Source organism: Drosophila busckii, chromosome X (assembly GCF_011750605.1).
Source record: "Drosophila busckii strain San Diego stock center, stock number 13000-0081.31 chromosome X, ASM1175060v1, whole genome shotgun sequence".
Lineage (NCBI taxonomy): Eukaryota > Metazoa > Arthropoda > Insecta > Diptera > Drosophilidae > Drosophila > Drosophila busckii.
Window position 1 is genome coordinate 15,063,822 of NC_046608.1, and position 23,750 is coordinate 15,087,571.

Below are 23,750 nucleotides of genomic sequence, written 5' to 3' on the forward strand. Positions count from 1 at the left end.
CACAGGTTAACATTAGAGCGAGTGAGCGAGTGAGCGAGTGAGAGAGCGAACGCACTTGGCGGTTGACTGACTTGGCAGCTAACTGAGTATAGATATTTGGGAAAGTCATCAGATATGTGTATAGCTGCTCATCGATGTTAGTTGTGAGACACACATACACACACTGGGACACACTGAGACACACTGCGACACACGCATACGCAACGTTGACAATTTTATTTGCATACTTTCCGGCGCGCAATACTTGAAGTGCGAGCAACTGCTGAGACTTATGACGCATAACGAACCGCAACAGCTCAACAAATTCACATCCCTCACATGTATGTGCGTGTGTGTGTGTGTGTTTGTCAGCAAGTTTTTGCCAACTCAATTAAAGCCAACGCCAGCTGGCAAGTTGAAAGCGTTAGACCCACTGCCAATTTAAATGCAGCGCTTGGCTAAAAATGAGCAGCAGATCTCTCACGCTCTCTCTCTCTCTCTCTCGCTGTCTCGCTGTCTCGCTCATGCAGGCCAAGGCCACTTGCTCTACATTAGCTCATTTTGAAGCAGCTGCCAGTCAAGCGTTGCGCATTGAGCATTTGCCTACATTCGAGTTGCTTTAAAGCTCAACAACGAGAACGACGCACGACGAACGACGAGCGGCATGTCTATCTGTCTATGGCTTAGTGACAAAGCAATGCTGCTGCCAGCCCTCGAGCCCACCTGGCGTATGATAAATGTGTGTGCGCGCAAAGCGATTGCTGCGAATGCCATTTGCCAATGTTTTTTGTCTCATCGCCTCAGCAAATAACAAATAACAAATAGCAAATAGCAAATAGTTATTAAAAGCATTTATGTGAAAAATGCATATTCCATTGGCTCTTATCTCCAGCTAAATAAAAAGCGCCAGGCCAAAAGCCTTTCACAATTTTTAGGTCAGCAAGTCGCCAATAAAAAACAATTAATGTTAGAAGCTATGCACCGAAAAATTCATCAACCAACAATGCCCATAAAAATAGGAAAAATAACAAACATTGAATTTGACGCTATCGCTCTGTCGCTGCCTCTGCCTGCCTCATGCTGATGGCAGCAGCTTAGCAAAATGTGGCAAGCAAACAATGCCAAGCACTTTTTGCCTCAATTAATTGAGGCAGCGCCTGCTGCACGGCCAAATGCGCTAGATTAGACTTAGCAGCTAACATTTAAACTAAAGCGACTAGGCTACCTATTTAAATATGAATAAAAACATAAATAAAATGGAATTATTAGTCGACGCTAATAGCTGCTTATAATTTTATGTATTTGTTGTTAAAAACAATTTATTTAGTAATACAGAATTATTTGAACAGAGAAATTAAAAACAAAGCTGCAAGAACTTAAAAAGAATTATTGCTGAACTATTATATTAAGTAATTCGTTTTTGTGGCAAAATTAATTTATTTAATGAAATATAGTAGTATTAGTGCGTAGTATTATTAAATATTTGGACACAATTTTAAAATTGAAAGTATATTAAGAAGTAACTATTAGAATTTTAAATTAACTATAAATTAATTTATTATTATACTTCATGCTTATAAATATTATATATATTTTTAATAATTTATTACTGATTTAAATTAAATATTCAAAAAATTTTAAGCATTAGAAAAATTTTAACAAGCTTTTGTATTTATTTCAAAATTAAAAACGCAATTTTTGTTCGCTTTATTAAAATAAATATTTAATGCTAAATATATTTTTTGGAATAAAAAGAGTTATATAACATAGTAATAATTAATATAGTTATTAAAACAAATATCGATGAATAGTTTTTAAATAAATTAAATCTGTTGCGAAGATTTCAAATATATTTAATATAATTACTTTTTTTAAAAAACAAACATTGATCTATCTTATCGATTTAAGTATGTTAAACTATAGCTATGAGCTATAAGGTCAAACAAAAGCCTTGAAAATGAAATCAGAGCAGCTTCATGCTACTTTTATTTTTGTCAAAATACTTATGCCTACTAGTGTGTGTGTGTGTGTATAAGTGTAGCGCTTGTAAATATTTGCAGGGTAGCTAAGCACTTGAGCACAAAAGGTTGGCATCTACTTTATCGCATGTGTGTGTGTGTGTGTGTGTGTGTGTACAGTGCTGTGCGTATGTCTGTGTACCATATAAATAAAGCATTTAAATTGCGCGCACAGGGGTCAGCGAGGTCACAGCCATGTGTGTGTGTGTAAAGGTGTTGGCCAAAGCAAATAGCAGAAGCAGCAGCAGAGACAAAGCGTGGCATGGTAATGGTTGCCAGTTGGCCAGAACAAGCAGCAGGAGCAGCCAAGTGTTAAACGGCATTTAAATGTTGACATGCAAACGAAAGAGAGAGAGAGAGTGTGCGAGCGAGAGGGCGCAGATAAGGGCAGCAGCTGTTCTCGCATATCATATCTTGAAGCTTGTATCTCTGCCATGAGCCAATTGCATGGCCGTTGCATAATTTAAACGGTTTTCATATAACGTTGCTGTGTTTTTTTATAACATATATATATATATATATACTATATATAGCATGCATACATATGTTTGGTGGGCGGGGGGCGTGCCAGCAAAAAAGACAATTACCATGCCGATGATTATGCTGATGTTAGGCTGTTAGGTTAGAGGCCAACGACAAGCCAATTAAAGCCGCCACAGCCGCCGCCTCACACACACACGAACAGCTTATGTATGTGTGCGTGTGCCTGGCGCTGTCGTCAGCTGATTTATGGCCAACATTTGCCATGAGGCCAGGCCAGGCACTCAGTGCTCCACTTTTGGTTTTACAACTTGCCAGCGCGAATTATGCTATGCAAACACACACACACACACACACACACATGCATGTATTTGCACAGCGTTTTATATGCACACACACATACAGATGCGCATACTTGAAATTTACTTGCTTTACTTTTTTTGTTGTCATCGCTTTGCTGCTGCCCCCGACCGCTTTGTAATTGAAGTTCATAATTTTTTTATTAAACACAAATATTTGCAGCATCATGAGTGTCACACACACACACACACACACACACACATACATTTATAGCCTGCGCTTTGTCTTGAGACTTTGTTCATTTATATGACTACTTTAAAATTGACTTCCTGCCTTCCTGCCCACCAATACTGCTGCCGCTTCTTCTTCTTCTCGTACTTCTATCGCTGCTGCTGCTGCTTTTTCTTCTTCTTCCGCTGCTTTCTTACATTCTTTGCCTTGTGATAATGTTTTGAGCATTGCCATTCAATGGCTGCCAAAGCATCGTTAAGTTGTCAATTGCCTGGCATGCCTGCATGTCTCTTCCTCTCTCTCTCGCTCTCTCGCTCTTTACACTGTATGTGCGAGAGCATAAAACGAGTCCTTTTGTCCTTGCTGCGGCACTCGAGGTGCTGAACTGCGCAACGTGACATGTCAGCGCCTTAAATTTGGCTATATTCCTTATTCACATAAAATATACCCAAATATTTCATTCTTATTTCTGTCGCCGCTTTCTTTTCGCTTCTTTGTATGTGTAGCATAGCATGGGCGTAGCTAGCCGTGCAAAAGGGGCGCCAGCAGCAAGTGCAGGGCTTGAAAAATAAAATAACAACATTTAAATAAAATGAAAACAAATTACAGTATTAATGATAGTATGGAGAGTCAGTTTAAAATACAATAGCCAAAGGCAAAAATTGAGAGAGCGAGAGAGAGACAGAGAAAGAGAGAGCTGAAGATGTTACACTAATTTAAAGAATAATTTCAATGATTTGAAAAACACTTTATATAATAAAAATTTATAAAATCTAATAACAAATAGCAAGTATAGTAAGCAAACCATACATAAATATTATTTTTATATTTTAAAAAGTATTCATTTAAACTTCTCGCTCTTTCCCTTTTTCCGAAATAAAAAATGAGAAATTAAAATAAATTAAATTAGCCATCATTCAGTTTTGTTCTATTAAAAATCAATTCAAAATTTAATTTAGTTATTTTTGAAATTAAATGCTAGTCGTAATATATATTATTTTATTATTTAGTTTTTTTTTTTAACCCTATGGGGAGTAGAATTATATTATTATTTTATTGAATTTAATTAAAAACTTAAAATCTGACAGCTTTTGTACCGTTTTGAATTTCAAGCAAATAAAGTTGCAAATGTCAGTTTCAAAAACTTCTTAGACTTTGGCTGAGCAAAATGTTTATTTTATTTTTATAGCTGCTCAATTTAAGAATTTTATTGCCAAAATTTAAGCATTTATAATTTCACAATGCAGTAAAAATTCAGTAAAATTCAAATTAATGCTGTGCAGTAAAAACTACCCCTCTAAATAAAAGACTAGCTACGCCCATGCATGCATGTGTGTGTGTGTGTGTTTGCGAGTATCTGTGTGTATGTGCGTGTGTGTTCGCTTTTATGGCCAGCTTAAATTTAGCAAGTGTCTTGACTACTTAGTTGCCGCACAAAGTAAAAGTAAAATTTCAATTAGTTTCGCATGTCGGATGCCCTTCAAGTGTCTGAGGCCTGGACTATGTCCTAGGCCGAGCAGCAAAAGGACATGCAGGCAGGCTCCACATAATATGGCGTTTATCATTTAATTAATTGCCTTTTTTCCTTTAGGCGGCGGCACACACACATCCTTTTGGCCATAATTATTGCCTTGCAGTTAGCTTGTGTTGCTCGCTCACTCTCTCTCTCTCTCTCTCTCTCGCATTGTTATTGTTGTTTTTATTTATATTTTATTTTATACTTTCCTGCCGAGTTGCTGCAACAGCTGTGCGGCTATTATAAATACACGCACACACACACACACACACACACATTTGACTGTGAGCTCGTGTGTGTGTGTGGCAAGTACATGGCACCTTTCGATCGCTTGCAAATTGCCACTCGCTGTAAAGTGGCAATTAACGCCACATGACGCGTTGACAACAACAACAACACACACACACATGCAACACTTACCTTTCACACATATACATATACATATGCATGTGTGTGTGTGTGCTTTTTGCTGCAGCTTTTGAATGCGTTGGCAACGCGAACACGATTTGCCATCTAATAGCTAAATTATTACTTTTGACACGATAGGCTAGACTAAAGGCTAAACCCTCTCACTCACTGTCTATGCTGATGAGTTCCACATCCAACACACCCACCCCGCCCCCAACAACCCACTCAACACCTGAGCGCTTGCTGCTCAACTCATGGCCAGGCCAACAGTTAATTATTTGCAATTTTCCAACATGCACTTTGCCAAGAGAGCTCAACACGCTAACTGCAGCAACGAGCGATTTTATAATTCATTATAGATTTTGTTTGTGATTAGGAATTGTTAATTAAGGTGCAAGCAACTCAACACACAAATGCAAGCTGAAAATCTTAGAATTTCCTATTTCGAGCACATTTTAATTAAGCTAAGCTCTAACTAAAATCGCTTTAGTACGCGTACAATGTGCTCTCTCTCTCTATCGTATATTTACAAATGATTTGCACTTGGAGCACAAACTTAAAGCAAAAGTAAGACAGAAAATGAACAAATAAACAGTTATGCTTCCTACTCTCAGCATGCACAGTGGGCACATAAGCTCAATGATGTGAACACAATCTGCTAAGCTTGAACGCAATCTCTTTTCCACGTGCAGTTGCTAGCTGCAGCCCATCGTACGATGCACAGTTAGTTAGTGAGCGCTCTCTAAGCAGCAAGGCAGCGACGCTCTCGTTCAGTCGCAGCAGCGAAGAGCGATCGGACGAAAGACGCAAGCAAGCAGACTGACGCTCTCTGAGAGGCTTGCGCTCTCTCCTTTTCTTATTGCGCTGTGTTTGCCTGTTGACGATTAAACAGTGCATACGCATACAACGAAAGAAGCGCTGCTCCTCCCATGAGGCTGTTGCGCACGCTCTCTGAGTGACTTGCGCTCTCACCTTTTCTTACTGCGCTATTCGCTTTTCAGCGACAAAAGGAAAGACCCGAGCTGCGAGCAGCGCTGCCATCGCAGAGTTAATACAGAATCTCTGAGTAGCTTGCGCTCTCTCCTATTCTAATTGCGCTGTGATCAATGCAAATCAGTTGTGACTGTTGTCGAAAAACCAACAGTGAATGCGTTGCCAGTATTTATTATTTGAATACTTTGAATATGCAATTCATGATAAAATGAGCATATGCATAGATTTATCATTTGTAGGGCTGTTTTCTTTTAATATATGCCAAGTGAAGTAAAATTTGGTGGAAGAGAAAACCGAAAAGCTGCTTTGCTTACATGTGCGTGGAAGTGAGAGGGGCTGATAGATCCTAACAAATGCAAAATGACAAAATACTAGAGTTATTATATTATTATAATTCTTGTTGGGATTAAAAAATTGTTCAACCACGCGTTTATAATTACGGTTAGGCAACGCCTCGCACTTTTAAGTTTATTTTTATTTAGTTCTAAAGCAAATTTGTGGAAATTTTGATTGAAATGTTTCTAAGAAAACAACATTATAGCTTTAACCTTTGAACTGAGTCTGAGTGTGAGTCTGAGGCGGACACCCTGTATACTTGCTAAAGTTGAATTGAAATAATATAAAAGTTAACTTACCACTTGATGTTTTACTTTGCTTTTTGGATTTTGTGCTTGCAGGTGGCTCGGAGGGCGCCTCGAAACGCTTCTTTAGGGAGTTCCTGCAAGATCTGCCCACGCCGGGCACTGGCGGACCGACATTCGACACCACCGTGACCGCCAACATAACCGGGCTCGTTGGCAAAACTATTAAGTTGACCTGTCGTGTCAAGAATCTGGGAAATCGCACGGTGAGTAAAATGCCAGCTGCCTGTTTGGACAGCTTCAGTTTCAGTTGCCGTTACAGTAAAATTATTTTTAAGAACGCCACGGGGCCAAAACACAAAAAAGGCTCCAATGAAATAAAATAACATGAAATAAAATAAGAGATGAGATGAGAGCAGAGTAGAAATGAAATAAAATCAAATAGAAAACGAAAGCAGAGCAGAAGCGAACAAAAGTTGCTGCTTGCAACGTAAAGTTGTCAAAAGGCGTTACGCTTGACAGGCGGCAACTGCAGCAACTGCAGCAACTGCAGCAACTGCAGCAAGTTGCAAGCAGTTGTTTAACAGTGGGTGGGGTGAGGGCTGTTGGGAGGTAAGCTTAGGTAGAAACTGTAATTGGGCGCAGATTGCGAGAGGAGCTTAGAAATGCTTTGGCCATTGCTGACGGCTGCTGTCGCCTGTCATTATGTTTGGGCAAAAACTTGTGAGCCGGACGGACGGACGGAGCACCCAGCCACCCATCCACCCCCTTTATCTTGCAGTGCTTTTCATTATGAAAATGCAATCGAGATGCCAGGCAGTGTGGTCTGAGCTGAGCAGCTGCTGCTGCTGCTGTTAAACAATTAGCAAATTAAACTTTAAACTTTCAACTGAACAAAGCAGACACAAGCAAACGAAATTTTCTGCAGCATTTGTTCGCTCATACAAAAAAAAAAAAAACAACTATATTCAAAACTTTATGCACTGCAGCATACGCTGCGTATGTGTGACGCGCCTATGTCGCGCCCAACAGCAACAGCAACAAGAACAACCGGAACAACAACCACAAGTTGCTCAAGTGTCGCGTGGCCATAAAACTTTTTTTACGCTTTCCTGACTTATTAGGTGAGTGGCAGCCCGTGCTCTCACTCTCACACTACAAGCTCTCTCTCTCGCTCACACACTCATTGTTGTTGTTGTGGCTCCTGTTGGACAAATAAATGTATATAAATAAAAATTTAAAAGCAAAAGGCAAAAATAAAAAAAAGTTTGCCATTTGCTTTCCGTTTTAATTTCAGTTTGACAAAGTGAACGAATGAATTCCATTCAGCGAGTTGCAGCTCCCCCCCGCCCCTCGACCACTCTTATAACTTTGGCCAGCGACCCTTAGATTTTTGGTTTTGCCTCTGTTCGGTTAAGTTGAGTTGAGTCGAGTTCATTACACAGCAAACAGGCCCGAAAACTTCTTGTTCGCTTGGTCGTTTGTCAAGCGCAATTTATGAGCAACCTGCTAATTGCCAGACTCACACACACACACACGCATAGCTATTGTTATATGATTTGCATTAATTTAAATTATAAATATAGGCCAGACATTGAAGCGAGAGATAAAGCAACAAAAAGCTGCTAGAGCTCGAGGTGCTCACTCATCATCAGCAATCATTGGTGAACTTAATTTGAGTCCAACTAGTAAGTCCAGCAACATTCGCAAGCTTTGTTTTTATTTAGTACAAATTACAAATTCATACTTAGCATTGGTGAAACTTTTAAGGTGTTTGAATTCACCAGCATTCTGCTTTTTTTCTTATACTCAAATAATTACTGGATGCTTGAATGTTTTAACATTACTTAAGCTTGAATTCTGCAACAGCAATCGTTGGTGAATTTACTTAACGTTGCTCAGCTCTCCAACAAAATCGACAATTAATCATCAGTCATACTGAAAAGTTAAGCTTTAATTCTGCCATAGCTAGAATTGCTGAAATTGATTAACATTGTTGAACTTATCAACACAATCACCAACTCATCACCAATGTTGTTGAGCAATAATTCTGCCATCACCAAAAGTATTACAAATTGATACCAACTCTAGTATTGGTGAATTTGCTGAATGCTTTAACCAATAAAATTACCAATTAATACAAGCTCTGATCTATTTAGTATTGCTGATTACTTTTCATACTAATAACAACTCAGATGTATCTGGTATTGGTGAATTTACTAAACAACTCTGATATACATATATAGTATTGGTGAATTCAATACCAACTCTAATGTGTCAAGTATTGTTGAATTCGCTAAATGCTTTTCACCAACAAAATCAACAATTCATAACAGCCGTAACTGAAGGATAGAGCTCTATGCCCAAAGGTAGCTTGATTATGCTGTTTATGCTGTGTGTGTGTTATAGAGACATAATGATAGACATAGCCTAGTTAGAGGCGCTAAGCCGTGAGCATTCACTGATGCTGCTGCTGCTGCTGTTGTTGTTGTTGTTGTTTCTGTTTGGGGTAATTAATCACATTGACCGCAGCTCGCAATTTATTATGCCCCAGACGCCTAATTACGCGCACTTGCTGCAAGTTCATGAATTATAATCAACACTTGAGCGCCTCAAAGGCAGCGGCAGCGGCAGCGGCAGTGGCAGCGCCAGCGACTGCGTTGCAAGTATTGAAGGCAGAGAAGCTGCAAATATTTTCCATGCGATTTAACATGCGTGTGAACAATGAAATGACACATTGCTGGCGGCGGCTTAAACGCCCAGAAAACAAAAACAAAAAAACAAAAGAATGTTCCACTCGAATTCAAGTTCACGCCTTTTGCAAAATAAAATTTTGTGCCTTTGATGTTGAGCGCTGTGGCAAACTTATCGCCAACTGCCACAAGCAGCAGCAGCAGCAAGTGTGTGTGACTGACAGGTAACGGTAACTGTTGCATGCCACACACACACACACACGCAGCTCGAGACTCGACTTAGGGCATTTGTGTAGCAAATCGTTGCCATTGTAGCTTTGGCTGTATAAAAACTGCCAACAGAGACTGTGAGACTCGGTTAACAGTTAAAAGGGGGAGAGCTCGGAAGTGCAAGTGCGATTGGCTTTGGGCGCTTTTCTCTTGTCGTTTGAGGTTTTTCTGCTTTTCGCTTCGACTGGGAGTGGCGACCGCAGTTTTCAAGGCATTCGCACCGCAAAAGGTTGGTCAGCGCCGAAGCGGGCAGCGGGCAGCGAGCAGCAGCAGCGCAGACTGCAATGCACTTCATTAGTGTGTAATTGTAGTGGTATGCGTGTGTGTGTGTGTGTGTGTGTGTGCTGCTCGTCAATTGGATTGCCAATGCCCCAGAGCACTCAGACAACAACGATGACGTTAGCTCTGACATTTTGGGCCAACTCGGCCCAGCCCAGACCGAGACTTCAATTGAAAATGTTGCGGTTGATTTTACAAGTAAATTGTCACGGCTACATGTAACGACTCTCTCTCTCTCTCTCTCTCTGACACTCCCTCTCACTCACTCACGCTCTTTGTGTGTGTGCCACAGCAATTGAAAATGCAATTTAGCGCGTGAGTCGCAGTCGGCAGACTCTTTAACATGCATAGCCAAACATGTAGAGCAAACTCGTAATCTACCCAAAATGTACCCAAATGGAACCCTGGTACCAAAACCCTGTAAAAAAAATGCATTGCATTCAGAGATTTCGCAAAAAGTAAAAAACAACAACAAATTTAGTTAAAAAACAACTTAAAATATTTTTTATTTTGACACTCTAAACTTTGTTGTAATTTTTTTTTTTGTTTAAATTATTAATTTATTGTTTAATGTATTAGAAAATGTTTTCAAATTCATAATTTCATACATAGAAAAGCAACTGTGGCTAACTATTTGAATAAATTTTATTTAACTTTTTGTATATATTAAATGTCATATTTATCTATGTATAGGGTCTCATATTGTCGGCAGCAGCTGCACTTTTAATATTAAGTTTGCTTGCTTATGATTTATCAGCAATTTGATGTTCGCTGATTTATCAAACTTGATCAATTGCTATTTGATGCGCTGCTCTCTCTCCCTCATTCTCTCTCTCTGTCTGTGAAAATTCCTTACTTTGCATAGAATATGTTTTCTTTCTGCTGTTATCTGCAGTTTGACAAGCCTTTGCTTTATTTAGTTATTCATTTCATAGCTTCATACGCTTTTTATATATATTTTATATTAAATAAAAATAAATATGCATATATATAGAGTATATGTAAATGCAGCTAATGAGCTTTGAATTGGCTTTGTGCCGCGCTAAACTTTTTTGCTTGTCAACTTCTGTGCTGTGCACTTGGCACAAATGGTTAGAATTGTCCTTTTACCAAATTTTTGTTATTTTTTTTTTCCAGCTCTCTTAAGCTGCGGCGCTGTTGTGGCTGCGAGGGCCGTGCGGGGGCGGTTGAGTCGAGGGCTTTGCGTGGGCTTGTTTACATACACATAAGTAGCCTAAAGCAAGTGAAAAATACAGCGACAAATAGAGAGAGAGAGAGAGAGAGAGAGAGGGCGAGATAGAGTGGCAAACACTAAAAGCAGCTCTGGCAAAAAAAAGCAAAAACGACGAAAGAGAAAAAACTGTTTGGCAAAAGTTAAGGAATGTCAACTCGACCTCTGCGCTCGCTCTCGCTCTCTCTCGCTCTCTCTCGCTCTCTGTGTCGCTGCTTTGTACGCTAAAGAGAATTCTTAGTGCATTCATTAAATTAGTTTTAATATGCAGGCACCACCCAGCACCACCCTCCAGCTGGGGCGAGAGCGCGCGCCACTTGCTGAGTGCTCATTAAAAAAAGCGCTGCTCAAAATAATCATTATAAACGGCGACGAGTTTGGATTTGAGGCGTTCAAGGGGCGTCGGGGCGTGGCCGCACATTAAACGTGCAAATATAAGCAATTGGCACGCCCACAACTCAGCTAACCGCCCACTTTGGCGTGGTTCAATGGGTTGCGCCAAACTGGAAATCGTTGTAAATATTCAACAACAAGCCAAAGAAGAGGAAGAAGCAGAAGCAGAAGTAGATGTAAAAGTAAAAGCAGCAGAAGTTCGGCAAAAATATTAAATCGCGATATATTTGCCACACACGCATGTGTGACAAGCGCTCCATGGAGGCATGTGGCATGTGGCAAGTCGACTTGATACACATGCATGCATACATTATAGAGCGTGCAGCAGCAGTTGGGTGGTGGGTGGTGGGTGGTGGCAGCAAAGAGCAAATCAATCAAAGCAATGTTTAATATTTTTCGCTATACGCTTCAGCAGACGTCTTGACATACGCAAAAGATGCGCCAACCAAGCAGCCAAAAAAGCGAGAACAAGAAGAGCATATACATATGGATGGGGTGGTGGGGTCATTGGGTGGTTCGTTGTGCTGCCTCTGAAATTGAAAATGAAAACAGCAAAAGTGCAGAAAATAAAATAAAAACCAATCCGTGCGCTGTTAGCTGCCATGACAGCTAAAGTAATGCCAAGCTCAAGGTAACAGCTCACAGCTGTAGAGTGGGCTGGTGGGCTGGTGGGGTGTTGGGCTGGTGCTGTCAAGTTTTCTTTCTTTTCCAATGATGACTCGACTGACTCGACTGCAGCTATCAGGTTCGCAGCAAGCGGGCCAAGTGGGCGCACTTAAGAAGGCGTGGCAAACAAATTGCCAGTCGAAAGTTTAACTCAGAGCGAGGATGCGGCAGCAGCATATTAAATGCCACTTTATGTAAATAATCAAACTTGAAATTTCGTCTCATATGGCCACAGAGCCGGGGCCAATTAACATTGAGACTACAGTTAGATTAGAAGTCTTTAATTCTCAATCTCAATCTTAAGTGGGAGAACTTTCATTTTATTGCTCTTTTAGTTTATCAAATCTTAAATTTAAAATAAATATATGCCATTAATCAGTCGATTGCTTGCTGCGCTTTTCTACATTCGTTCGTCTGTATGAGCAGCAAGAACTCAGCGTCAATAAAAGCTAAAGGCACCAAACTTCATATACAAGTCTAGTATTAATTTCCGAAATAGAATTGAATTTCCTCTATAATTTATGCTCAATGGATTTGTTACAAATCGGCTCATAACTCAGCAAATATTACAAATTTGCAATACCAAGTGTATTAACATGTTGGCGGCGCTTAACTTTCTTGCTGCTTCGCTCTTGTTGCTTTTATAAATAGCCAGCAGGCATTTTTCCCAACTGTAATCTTTACACTTAAATCTACAGCGTATAATTTTTAGTTGCGTAGACGAGGATAACAAAGGTTCAGCTTAACATTTCCCGGAATCTAGCTGTAAAAATAAACTAACAACACTTTGATATAAAGACAATGCAAAAGATTTCCACGAATACTTTTCATATTTGGCACAAAAAGCGCCTTAATCAAAGTCTATGACTTTCTAGGCTTGAGTGCAGTCAATCAGTGTCGAGTTACACGTTAACACATATTAAGTATACGCAATGTGTGATAGTCTAATTCAATCATAGCGACATTATGCGCTTAGCTTATAATTTAACAAATAATTTGGTATTTGTTTTCAATTATTTTGAGCATTTAAAAACTTTTCACTAAGCAAGCTGCGAAATCTTGAAGAGCTTAAGACTTTGTTTGCTGGCAAAGTTTATTGGCAGGCATAGGAAAAACAAATTAAATGTTTTTTTTTTCAAAATATATGCAGACGATTTATGTGAGCAAAACAAATGCTGCGCAATTGCATAGCAAATGATTTGTCCTCGCGAAAAGCAACGAGAAAAAATGAAGAAATTTAAATTATTCAGCGCTGTGCTGCGCTGTAAACAACATTTGTGAAAATTAGCTTTAATAACGGCACTTGTAATTTTGAAAAACAAAAATTTAAGCTAATAATGTAAATTGCGTGGCGGCTGAAAGTTGCAGCAGCAGGAGCAGCAGCAGCAGCAATTTTATGCCAATGACAATACACAGACATGTATATGCATGTGTGTGTGTGTGTGTGTGTGTGTGTGTGTGTGTGTGTATCGTTTATCTTCGTCAATGCCTTTTGATTTACGTGCTCGGTGATTGCTTCGCCAGGCTACCGCTTAGTGCTGTCGCTTGAGTGGGCGTTCAGCTTAAAAGTGGGCATGGCGCGGTGGGCAATTCAAGCAACTAATGTGGCAGGTTAAAGGCTGCGGGCGGCAAAGAACGTCCACCCGAGCATTTAAATACAATTTGCTCGACGTGTGCGCGACTCAAACTCCGAGACTTCGACTCCGGCTCCGACTCCAACTTCAGTTGCTGTGCTTGGCTTGTTTTTAAACAAAAATTGCGTTACGTGTGGCAAGCAAAATGCCTTGTGGCAAAGCTGAGACGCAAGCAGCGAGTCAGTGCTGGCTGCATGGCCTGCTGCTTATTATTATTTCATGTTGTTCGCCCTTTGTTGTTGTTGCTGTTGTTGTTGCTTTTGCTGTTCGCCAGGCAATTTCATTCAATTTAGTTATGAATATTTCGCGCCGCTGGCAATTGCAAAAGTAACGTCGTCGCCCCCGTCCACCTCGTTAGCTGCGCCTTTCGACTCGTTTTGCGGTTGGTCTAACTGCCAACCCACCAACCCACTTTATCCTTTTGCCGCGTCCTGCGTCCTGCGTGTGTCATTAGGCCAGACGTTCAGCACTCGAATGCGAATCAAACAGTTTGCTGCTTTTTTTTCTTTCTTTATTTATTTTGAGTAGCCCATTTGCGCTGCCAATAAATTATCCACACTAGGCGTATGCGCAATATGCGCGCATCTTATGCTAATGCGCTTTGCAGCGAACATTTTGTATTTGATTTTTATTTTTATGGCTCTGCGCCGCAGGCATAATAAACAATGTTGCATGAAAAATTCATGCGCCCCAGCCCCAGCCCCACTCGCTGATCAGCGTGAATCCAAAGCCAATAGTACAATGTGGCGTATGAGTGATGTGTGCAATACATGTGTGTGTGTGTGTTTGTGTATTTATTTGACGCACACATCACAAACTGCCGAAATATTTCGCGCGCACTTCCTGTTTGCTCTTCCCTCCCCCCTCCCCCTCGACCCACCTCACAGCTCCCGCTTGCGATCTTTGATTTTCACTCTCGCACATTAATGTAACCCAAAAGGCAAAGGCAAAGGCATCTGCCCATTTAATGGCACTCGCTGCCAACATTTGAGGCTGACCTTAAACAGCCTGTCAGACTTGCCACACCTTGTGGCATGTCTGTGGGGCACAACATGCTGCTGCTGCTGCTGCTGCTTGCGTATTTTTGTCTGTCTGTGTGCTCGAGTCTTTTGCATATTTATTGCTTTTCAACGCACATAATGCACACGTGCTTATTTTTTATTAACATTTTCTTTTAGCCACATGCGACAGCTCAGCTGATAAATGGCCTAGCATTCTGTCTTTACTCACATTGTCTATCGATCATTTGCGGCCCACACGACGTATACGCATTTGTATTATCTTTTGATTGCTAATTGAATGATTTGTTCTCTTTCTCTCTCTCATTCTCTCAAACAATTCGGCAGCATATTATTTGCTAAGCTATTGACTCAATCGAATAGACAATGCTTAAGCAAAATATAAATATAAATGGGCGGCCAACTCAAATTGCCATAAGCAGCAACGTTAAGTGTTATCGTTATCGATATCGATGTGCCAAGCATCTACTTGTGCTCAATTTGCTTTTGTAAAATGAATCAAGCAATGCTTATTTATATTAATATTGTCATAATTGCTTGACCATTAGTACAGTCTGCTAGTTTAACTAAATCTGATGAATTAAAAAATATTAAATTTAAATTCAATAAATTGAAAATGATAACAAATTTATTTTCTGAAATCTTTGGATTATCATTAAGTTTATTAAAAGTTCTGCAGCTTTCTTTAGTCAATTTGGAATATTATTTGTCTGATCTGAATTCAATTGCATTTATATAAAAAGTAGTTAGGTTAGGTAGAAGAGGTTTCCCAAAAATGGGAACACTCAGAGGCCCTCTGGCCCATTGCCTGTTTAGTCTTTCAGAATAGATGGGCGTATGTGCTGGTTGCTGGGAGGTGGAGTAAGCTGCCTATAATAGGTTCCTTTGATTGCTTCCTGTGGGCCTTGGAACCATCAAACCTTGCCAGAGAGTCCAACCTTACCTCTGCTAGGTTGCTTAGCCCCTCACAGAAGGCGACTCCGATTCCTCGATTATAAATATGAATTATTATAAATTATAGCAGTCATCAAAATTCTTAATAATTAACATTTGCTTAGTTGAAATTTCAAAATGTTAAATATTAAATAACTTGAGTATTTTGCTCAGTGTTTGATTTTGATTTGCCATTGCCCATTGCCATTGTCATTGCTTTATTAAACAATGGCCGAACCCAAGAGCTACTAAAGCATAAATCCCAAGCAAATATGGACACACACACATGGGCACACACACACACACACACAGGAATGTTGACGCCTTTAATCAAAGGCAGTGACTAAAGTTTGCTGGCCACTCTTCAATGTCGTTAATGTCGCCCAGCTGCTGTGGCATGCGGCATGCGGCATGTGACTAGTTTTTTCTTCTTGGCTTGGCTCGGCTTGGCTTCGCTTGCTTTATTTTAGTTACTCTTCGTTTATTTTCGAGCTTTTGCAATCGCTGGGCGTGGCCAAAAACCCTTTTCTAATTTACTTACACTTGAGGAAATTTTGCAGGCCCAACTTCTGCTTCATTAGTGAGCTCGCAGGCGGAAAGTAAATGGTTCGCATGCATAGTCAGCAGCAAAGAGAGGGGGGTGGGGTGGTTGTAGTTATTGGCTAGTGCCAGGGGCAAGGACATGCACGTGAGTGGTGAGTGGTGAGCGAAGAGCGGGGAGCACAAACAAAACTTTGGCTAACAAATTGCCAGGAGCCGCAGGCGCACAACATGTGGCAGACGTGGCAACTTGTTAGGTGCCACACAAGCAATTTAAAAGTACAGTTAGTTGTTGTTGTTGCTGTTGTTGCTTTTTATTGAAGCTTGTCGCCGGTGGGAGCCAAAGAAAATGCGTTTAGGCCAAGCTGCAATAATAATAAGTGAGTGAGTGAGTGAGTGAGTGAGTGAGTGAGTGAGTGAGTGAGAGCCAGAGAGGAGGAAAAAGTTGAGCGCCCAAGCAATTGAATTGAGCATTCAGAGTTAAGCTGCAAGTAGTGCGCGCCACTTGTGGCAACAAAGAAAGCAAAAGTAAATGGCAAAAAGGGAAAAAGGGAAAAGTAAAGGAAATTGCAGCTGCAATTTTAATTATGAATAAATAAGACGAGACGAGTAAGTTAACAAGCAAATGTCAAAGTGCCAGCAAGCTGTGTGCATGTGTGTGTGTGTGTGTGTGTGTGCCACATGCCACACACATAAGCTCGAAGCTTGAAGCCTGTAGCAGGAACCGACGCCCACAGCCAGCGCCAATTATATTGCCAACTGGGGCGGCCAACTGTCATTCCAATGGCATAAATCATAAATTACACGAGCTTGTCAGCGACAGTTGCCTCAGTCCGCAGTCCTTGGTCCTTAGTCCTGGGCACTCCTTTTGGCTCTGCCGCTGCCGCTGCCGCTTGCGCGTCATAAAACATTTACAAAAAATTGTATAAACATAAATTGCTGCCGTGTTGAAACTAAAAACCCATCAGCGAACAAGCGACAGAGAGCGACAGTGAGCGAGAGCGAGAAAAAAGAAACTGTCATAAAAGTTGAAGCAGCATTGTCAGAGCATTTGTTGCATGCCGCCCAAGTCTTGCCACACGCCACACGCCAACGCCAACGCCAACGCCATTGACATGATACTTTTGGGGCATATTGTCAGCGACAACTGTAGCTAGCAAGTTTAGTTATAGTTGTTAGTGCTGCATGGCGGGTGGGGGTTGGGGTGTTGTTGGAGCAGGTGATTTCCGCCCGTGGGTTTTGCTCTTTAATGTCATATTGGCTAATCTAAACAGCGCTCAGCTGCGTTCGCTCTCGCTCGTTGCTTTAGCGCATGTTAAGCGAAACACGTACAGACGCTCAGCCCCCCGACCCCCCCAACGCCCATGGTTTGCCCACTGCTAGCCTCGTTGTCATTCCGCTGGAGTTGTGTCCTTGGTCCATGCTGTGCTTACACTTGATAGGCTTCACATGAAACGTGTCCTGTCCTCAGCAGCAGCAGCAGCAGCGTACGCCAAATACTCGTTTATGCCACGCCCACAAGCTGCCGCCGCCGCCCCCCTGCAGCGCTACGACGACGACAATTGGCAAGCCAAAAGTTTTTGAGTCCAAGCAACAACTTGCAAGGCAGATCAAGCACGCTAAGCACTAGCCGGACAGACAGACAGACGGACAGACAGACAGACAAAGACAGAAACGAAAGCGAAAGCGAAAGCGAAATAGGCAAAAAGCTAAAGAAAGCCGCTAAAGCACATTAGAGTGAAAGTTTGCTCTTAACGAAGCGTTCAAGTGGAATAAGTGGAACAAATGCGACCAACAAAACAGTGAAAAAGAGACAACGAATGTTGCGTGCGAGCGAGACAGCGCATCAGTTCAATATAATCAGCGACTGCTGTGCCTCTCAGCCAAACAATGAAGCAACAGCCAATGCGTCCTTTGATACCAAAGCGAAAGGTGTGTGCGTCTCTCTCTCACTGCGTGTGTGTGTGTGTGTGTGTGTGTGAATAAATAAATAATAAACTAACACTGGCGAGCAGTGACTAGTGCAGTGTGGCTAGCGGGTGGGCCAACTCATAATGAAATTGTCAGTTTGACTATGCGCAGCTTTCATATAATTCCCAGCTGGAGAATTTTTAAGTGACTTGGCGCGTATGTGTGTGTGTGTGTGTGTGTGTGTGAATTCTTTGTACGTTTATTAGCTTAGAATATTGAATGGAACAAAGGCAGTTCAGTTTGAGTTAATTTCGATTTCGCTGCCGATTTTAATTTGAATATTCAGAGAGACAGACGGACAGACAGACAGACAGACAGCTTGACTAACAAATTCACTTAATGGCAGCTTAGCCAACCGAAATGCCAGTTGAGGCCCACGGCAGGGAACGTCAATTAGCTACGAGTCAACTTGACAAGTGCTTAACGTGGCTTAAAGCAACAGCAACAAATGCTGCAAATAGTTGACAGTCGCAGTTGCTCATACATTGTTTATAAGCAGCAGCAACAACAACAACAACTTGGCGAACAAAAGCTTGGGGCATGGGCTTGAGTTTGGGGTTGGGTCTGGGGCATAAAACTTGCTACATAAAAGGCCAAAGTGGCTGACAATCATAAAAAGCAGCTGCCCCTAATCATTGACAAGCAAAAACTATGTCTCTGTCTGTGTGTGTGTGTGTGTGTGTGTGTGCGTTGCAAGCGATTCGAAAATAAATTTAAAAGTAATAATGTTGTTGGAGGCGACAAGCGCTTGATTGGCATAGACAATGGCCCAACACAGCTGCTAGCGAGAAGTGGGCGTGGGTGTGGATGTGGGTGTGGGCGTGGGCGTGGCAGCAGAAAACTTTTAATCTTAAATCAAGCCAAGTACAACAAATGCTTACAAGCAAATTCTTTTGCTTTGCAAATATTTACCCAATAAATTCCATTAAAACTAACAATTGGTTTACTTTTTGGCTTAAATGTCCAGCGCCCAATGCGCCACCCACTCACCAAGCCACCCACAACTTTTGAGTTCTGCTGCGGTGACAAAAGCCAGCCGCAGCCTCAGCCGCATCCACCAAGCGACTAAATGAAGCAGCAAAAGCAACAGAAACAAGCAACGATAGTGAAGTAAAGCAAAGCAAAGTAAAATAGAATCATTCGCAAAAAAGTGGGCGGCAAGGTGTGGCGCATACACTCTAACTGAGGGGGGTGGGGCTGCCTCATAGGCGCTGCAAAAATTGCGCCTCGCTGGCAACCAAACGAACCGAAAAAGTGTTGTGAAGCGTCTAAAAATTGATTCCAGCTCAAAGCGCTTCAATCTCCACACAATTGTGGCCAAAAACAGAAAAACGTGTGCGTGTTTCTCCAAAAAGAGAGCAGCAACAAAAATCGAATGACTTTCAAATATGTAGAAAAAACAAGCAAATCGGTTGCAGTCGGCAATATGAGACCCATTACACTACCAAGGGCTAACAAATGCAATGAGAGCGAGCGAGCGAGAGAGAGAGAGATAACAATATTATACTACATAGGTTGCTTATATTTTATATATATATTCAATATTTTTAACCTAATAACTTTTGAATATGTTTTCCAATTGATTGAAATAGATTTCTTGTTTTGTATAGGGAAACGCAGAGCTATCAAAATTTAAGACAATACTTATTAAGCCTCGTATAAAGACGAAGCTATGTAGCAAGTTGGATGTTTCTAGCTCTGCTCGTTGCTGAGTTCTTGGCGCTCATACAGACAAACAGACGAATAGACATGGCTAAGCTACGCTGTAAGGGCTCTGGCCACACTTGCTGCTCATTTGACTGAGCTTAAAAGACTCTTTGTACAGTTTTGTCTAGCAGGTCTAAGAATTTAAAGTATTTTAAAGCTTTGGCTTGGCTTAGCTTGAATGCTTTAAATGCTAAGCAAATGTTTTTTGTTGGCTAAGCCTTTTGTTTAGGTTATGGAGACATTTACTTGCCACAACAGCGAGACAGAGACAGAGATAGGAGAGAGAGCAAATAGAACTTGCATGTAGAGAGGTCAGCAATAAAAATTATATACATAACATATATAGTATATATAGTTTATGTGTGGCATAGACAATTTGTACAACTTGGCAATACCCTGCTTGGATATTTTTATGGCGCTCTCGCTCTCTCGCTCTCGCTCTCGCTCTTTGTTGAGCAGGCAGTTTGGAGATAAGTTTATAGATAAGACTGCTGCTGCTGCTGCGGCGGCGGCGACGGCGGCTGCTGGCATTGAACTACATTTCTTTTTGCCAGTTTGCTTTTTGGCCAACACACACACTGAGACACACACACACAGATACACAGCAGGGGCTTTGGCATTACTGATGATTGGCTGCTGCTGCAAGTCCCAGGACTCCAGTCCCAAGCCCCAGCAGAGAGATAGCGACTGTAAGTTTTTAGTCTATTTCGGCAGTCTCTGCTTTGCGACACTTTCCAAACCGTTACAGCCGTAACTGTGAGTGGGGCTGGGGGGTGTGGCCTGGGGGCGCTAGTAAACTTTGTTGGCGCTGCGTTAAACTTTTTAGTTGGTTTATGCTGCCACTGGGTAGCAGCCACACACACACACAGCAAGTGGCAAGCAGACAAAATATCTTGCTTAGCTCTTGCCTAAAAGAATTATGAGTTGTTGTTGCTGCTGCTGCTGCTGCTGTTGTTGCAACATTGTCGTACACTCAATACAGTTATTTGAGCTGCAAATTGTTGTGCTCCGCTCTGTTTGAGGTTTGAAGTTGAGTTGTTTGCTTAGTTTGTTGCTTACCTGCAGCTCAGCTCAGCGGGTGACTCAGCCAAATAAAGTGCCAATCAGTGCCTGAGCCTGGCACAAGGACTTGCGTCCTGACAAGCGGAATTCGCTTGCTTGCTTGACAGCCTGACACACAAGCGGCAGACACTCGTCACTCGTTCAATGGCAACAACAAAAGCCCCGCACCCCCCACCAAACGCAAGTTCAAAGTCATGCTCATCAACTCAACAGCAGAGAAGAGAAAACAAAACAACAAAAAAAAAAAAGAAGAAATCATCAACGTTAGCCAAAAATTGAAAAATGGTAAATGCTAAATCGAAAAAAAAAGCGAAATCAATTATGCTGCGCAAAATTGTTGCAAATTGAGCAGCAAGTGCTTTACATAATGTCCTGGCCAAGAATTCAATTAAAACCGACCGCACTTCAATAGTTTTTTACACTCAACTAAAAAGTTGATGCGTTTGCTGCTTGCGTCGCTGAGAACAATTGAAATCGATTGCATTCAATGCTTTGATTGCTTAGCAGCAGTGCTGGCATTTTAGCTATTTAATAGTTAGTTTAGTTCGAGCCATTTAAATTTCAAATCACGCAAGCTAAAAGCTTGAGCTAAATTTATATTTTATGCTATAAATTCCAATGAAACAATTAGTGCTGTTCAAATAAATATTTGCACTCATGAGAGTTAAAAGCAAAATGGGCACACAAATGTTTGAATATCAAATTCCAAAGCTGCTTAAACTCTTTTCCTAGAAGTTATGCCTGAAATTCGGCTCTGGAAATTCAAACTTGGTGCTAATTGGAAACTAATTTTAATATGGAGCATAAAATTCAGCAGAAGTCCAATTTGAATTTTGCACCTATTTTTGGGCAACTTGCATTTGTCTTCATTTATTGCCGCCCTTTTGTTTATTAGACAGAAATTCTAAGAATCAAATTGTTAAATATTGCAATCGAAATTGCAAAATAGTAAGAATTTCTGTGAACTATTCGAGCAGCTGTAATTAAATCAAATAGAGTTTTCAATAGAGACGACACTGCTTTAATTTCAAGCAATTAGTTGGGCATTATAGTTACCTCAATTAAGAGCAGCTATGTCTTAATTTAGGCCAAAATAACCAAGCAGCCTACCAAATTTTAGTTACAGCCAGCGAGATTAATTAGGCACAAGGGTCGGGGGTTGGGGGTGGGGGTGTGGGTGGTTGCAACCCCTGAGAGCAAACTTACTTTCGGGGCTAGGCTTTAAAGCGTGTGTGCTTAATTTAAATGTCTTGGCCCTTGGCACTTTAAGTGCAAAGTTATGCGAGCGCTCGTAATAATAATAATAATAATAATAATTGCATTAAATTTGGTCGTTAGGCCAACAGCGTCATAATAAAAATAAAGCCAAAGGCAAACAAGAGCGACACACACACACACACACACAGACAATTGCACTTGGCTATAAACTGTAGCAGCAGCGATAACTAACGGGAAGCGCGCCATTTTGCGCTCCAAAAAGTATGCAACAGCAAATTGTTTGCAGCTGTTCTTGGGGGCAACGGCAACGGAATTGTGAATCGGAATCGAAAATTTTTGGCATTTGCTGCTCACTTAATTACACAACAGCAACTGCAACAAAATATTTAACTCTTTAGCTTTAGCTGTTGCTCTTAGGCTGGCCACACTGTAGCGCTTACGCATTGACAATTGGCGCTGCGCCAAAGTGTTGCGCGGCTAAGAAAAGTTGCGCAACTGCAACACGAAACGAAAACTTGGCCCCAAAAACGTTGCGCAAAACTCGAAATTCATTTGCTAATAATGCTGTTGCAATTATCTAATTGCCAGACGCGCCGCAAATAATTGCAGCGCTAAAAAAGCAAAACAAGGGCAAAAAAAAGAAATTCAAAGCTGTAATTAGCAGCGTCAGTTAGTCAGTCAGTCAATCAGCAATGCCTGCTTGCATTTTGTTTACAAGTCAAAAGGTTTATTTAAGCAATGCACTCTAATTACAAATGAACATGTCACAAACACACACACACACACACACACATAGCGAATATGCGTGTGTGTGTGTGTGTAAATTATTTTAGACGCTTCGGGCTGTGCATGCTGCTGACTGACCAGAGCTCAATGCAATCATCAAATTTTCAATTTCAATTTGCATTTAAGCCACACACACACACACACGCAGACGCACACAGACAACAATGTTTTTTTGATAGCCACGCTTAGTTGTTGTTGCTGTCTTTGAAAAATCAATTGCTACATTTAAAGTTGGCAAAGTTAAAGCTCCAATGACACGCACAGCAAGTGAAAGTGCAACAAATGCAACAATCAATTGTTTCAATTGATTCTTTGTTGCAACAATTCCGTATCTATTCTGTAAATTAATGTTTATTTATTTGTTTATTGGGCGCAATGTGCTTAAGCCTTTAGTTGGCTTTCGATACTCAATTGAATCAAACTCTAGGCGCAACTTGGGCTTAGGCTTAGTTTACGGTTGCCATCGCTTTGTTCGATCAAAACAGATACGAGCTCTGCTAACTTAGCACAATGCTTATTAACTGATGGCCAATTACGCTGCCAGAACAAAAGATTCAACACCATATCGGGCAGTTACGATTGGGCTGGAATTCTGCTGCAACTGGCGATGGATTTAAGCCAAAAGCGTAGCCCATGCAAAAATTAACCGCCAATTGGCGTGTGGGCCAACAGTGGATTGAAATTCCAGTGAAAATCAAAGCGCTAGCGGCAACTGCGTTGCCCAAATTCGCAAATTTCGTAGCGGTAATTGAAATGCAAAATGTGCTTACAGCAAATTTGAAAATGTGCATTTACTTGAATTAAAGATTGCTTCAAATTATTGTTAAACATTTAAGTTTTAT

At 41.1% G+C, this 23,750-nt stretch overlaps 1 protein-coding gene across 2 annotated transcripts in view; it reads left to right on the forward strand.

Annotated features, from left to right (window-relative positions):
- LOC108607001 (zwei Ig domain protein zig-8) overlaps positions 1–23,750 on the forward strand; it is a 59,367-nt gene that overhangs the window by 24,593 nt on the left and 11,024 nt on the right. For both annotated transcript variants that reach the window (XM_017997578.1, XM_017997579.1), the window contains exon 3: positions 6,603–6,772. In XM_017997578.1, coding sequence (XP_017853067.1) covers positions 6,603–6,772 — 170 coding nt within the window. The remainder of the gene's footprint in view (positions 1–6,602; positions 6,773–23,750) is intronic.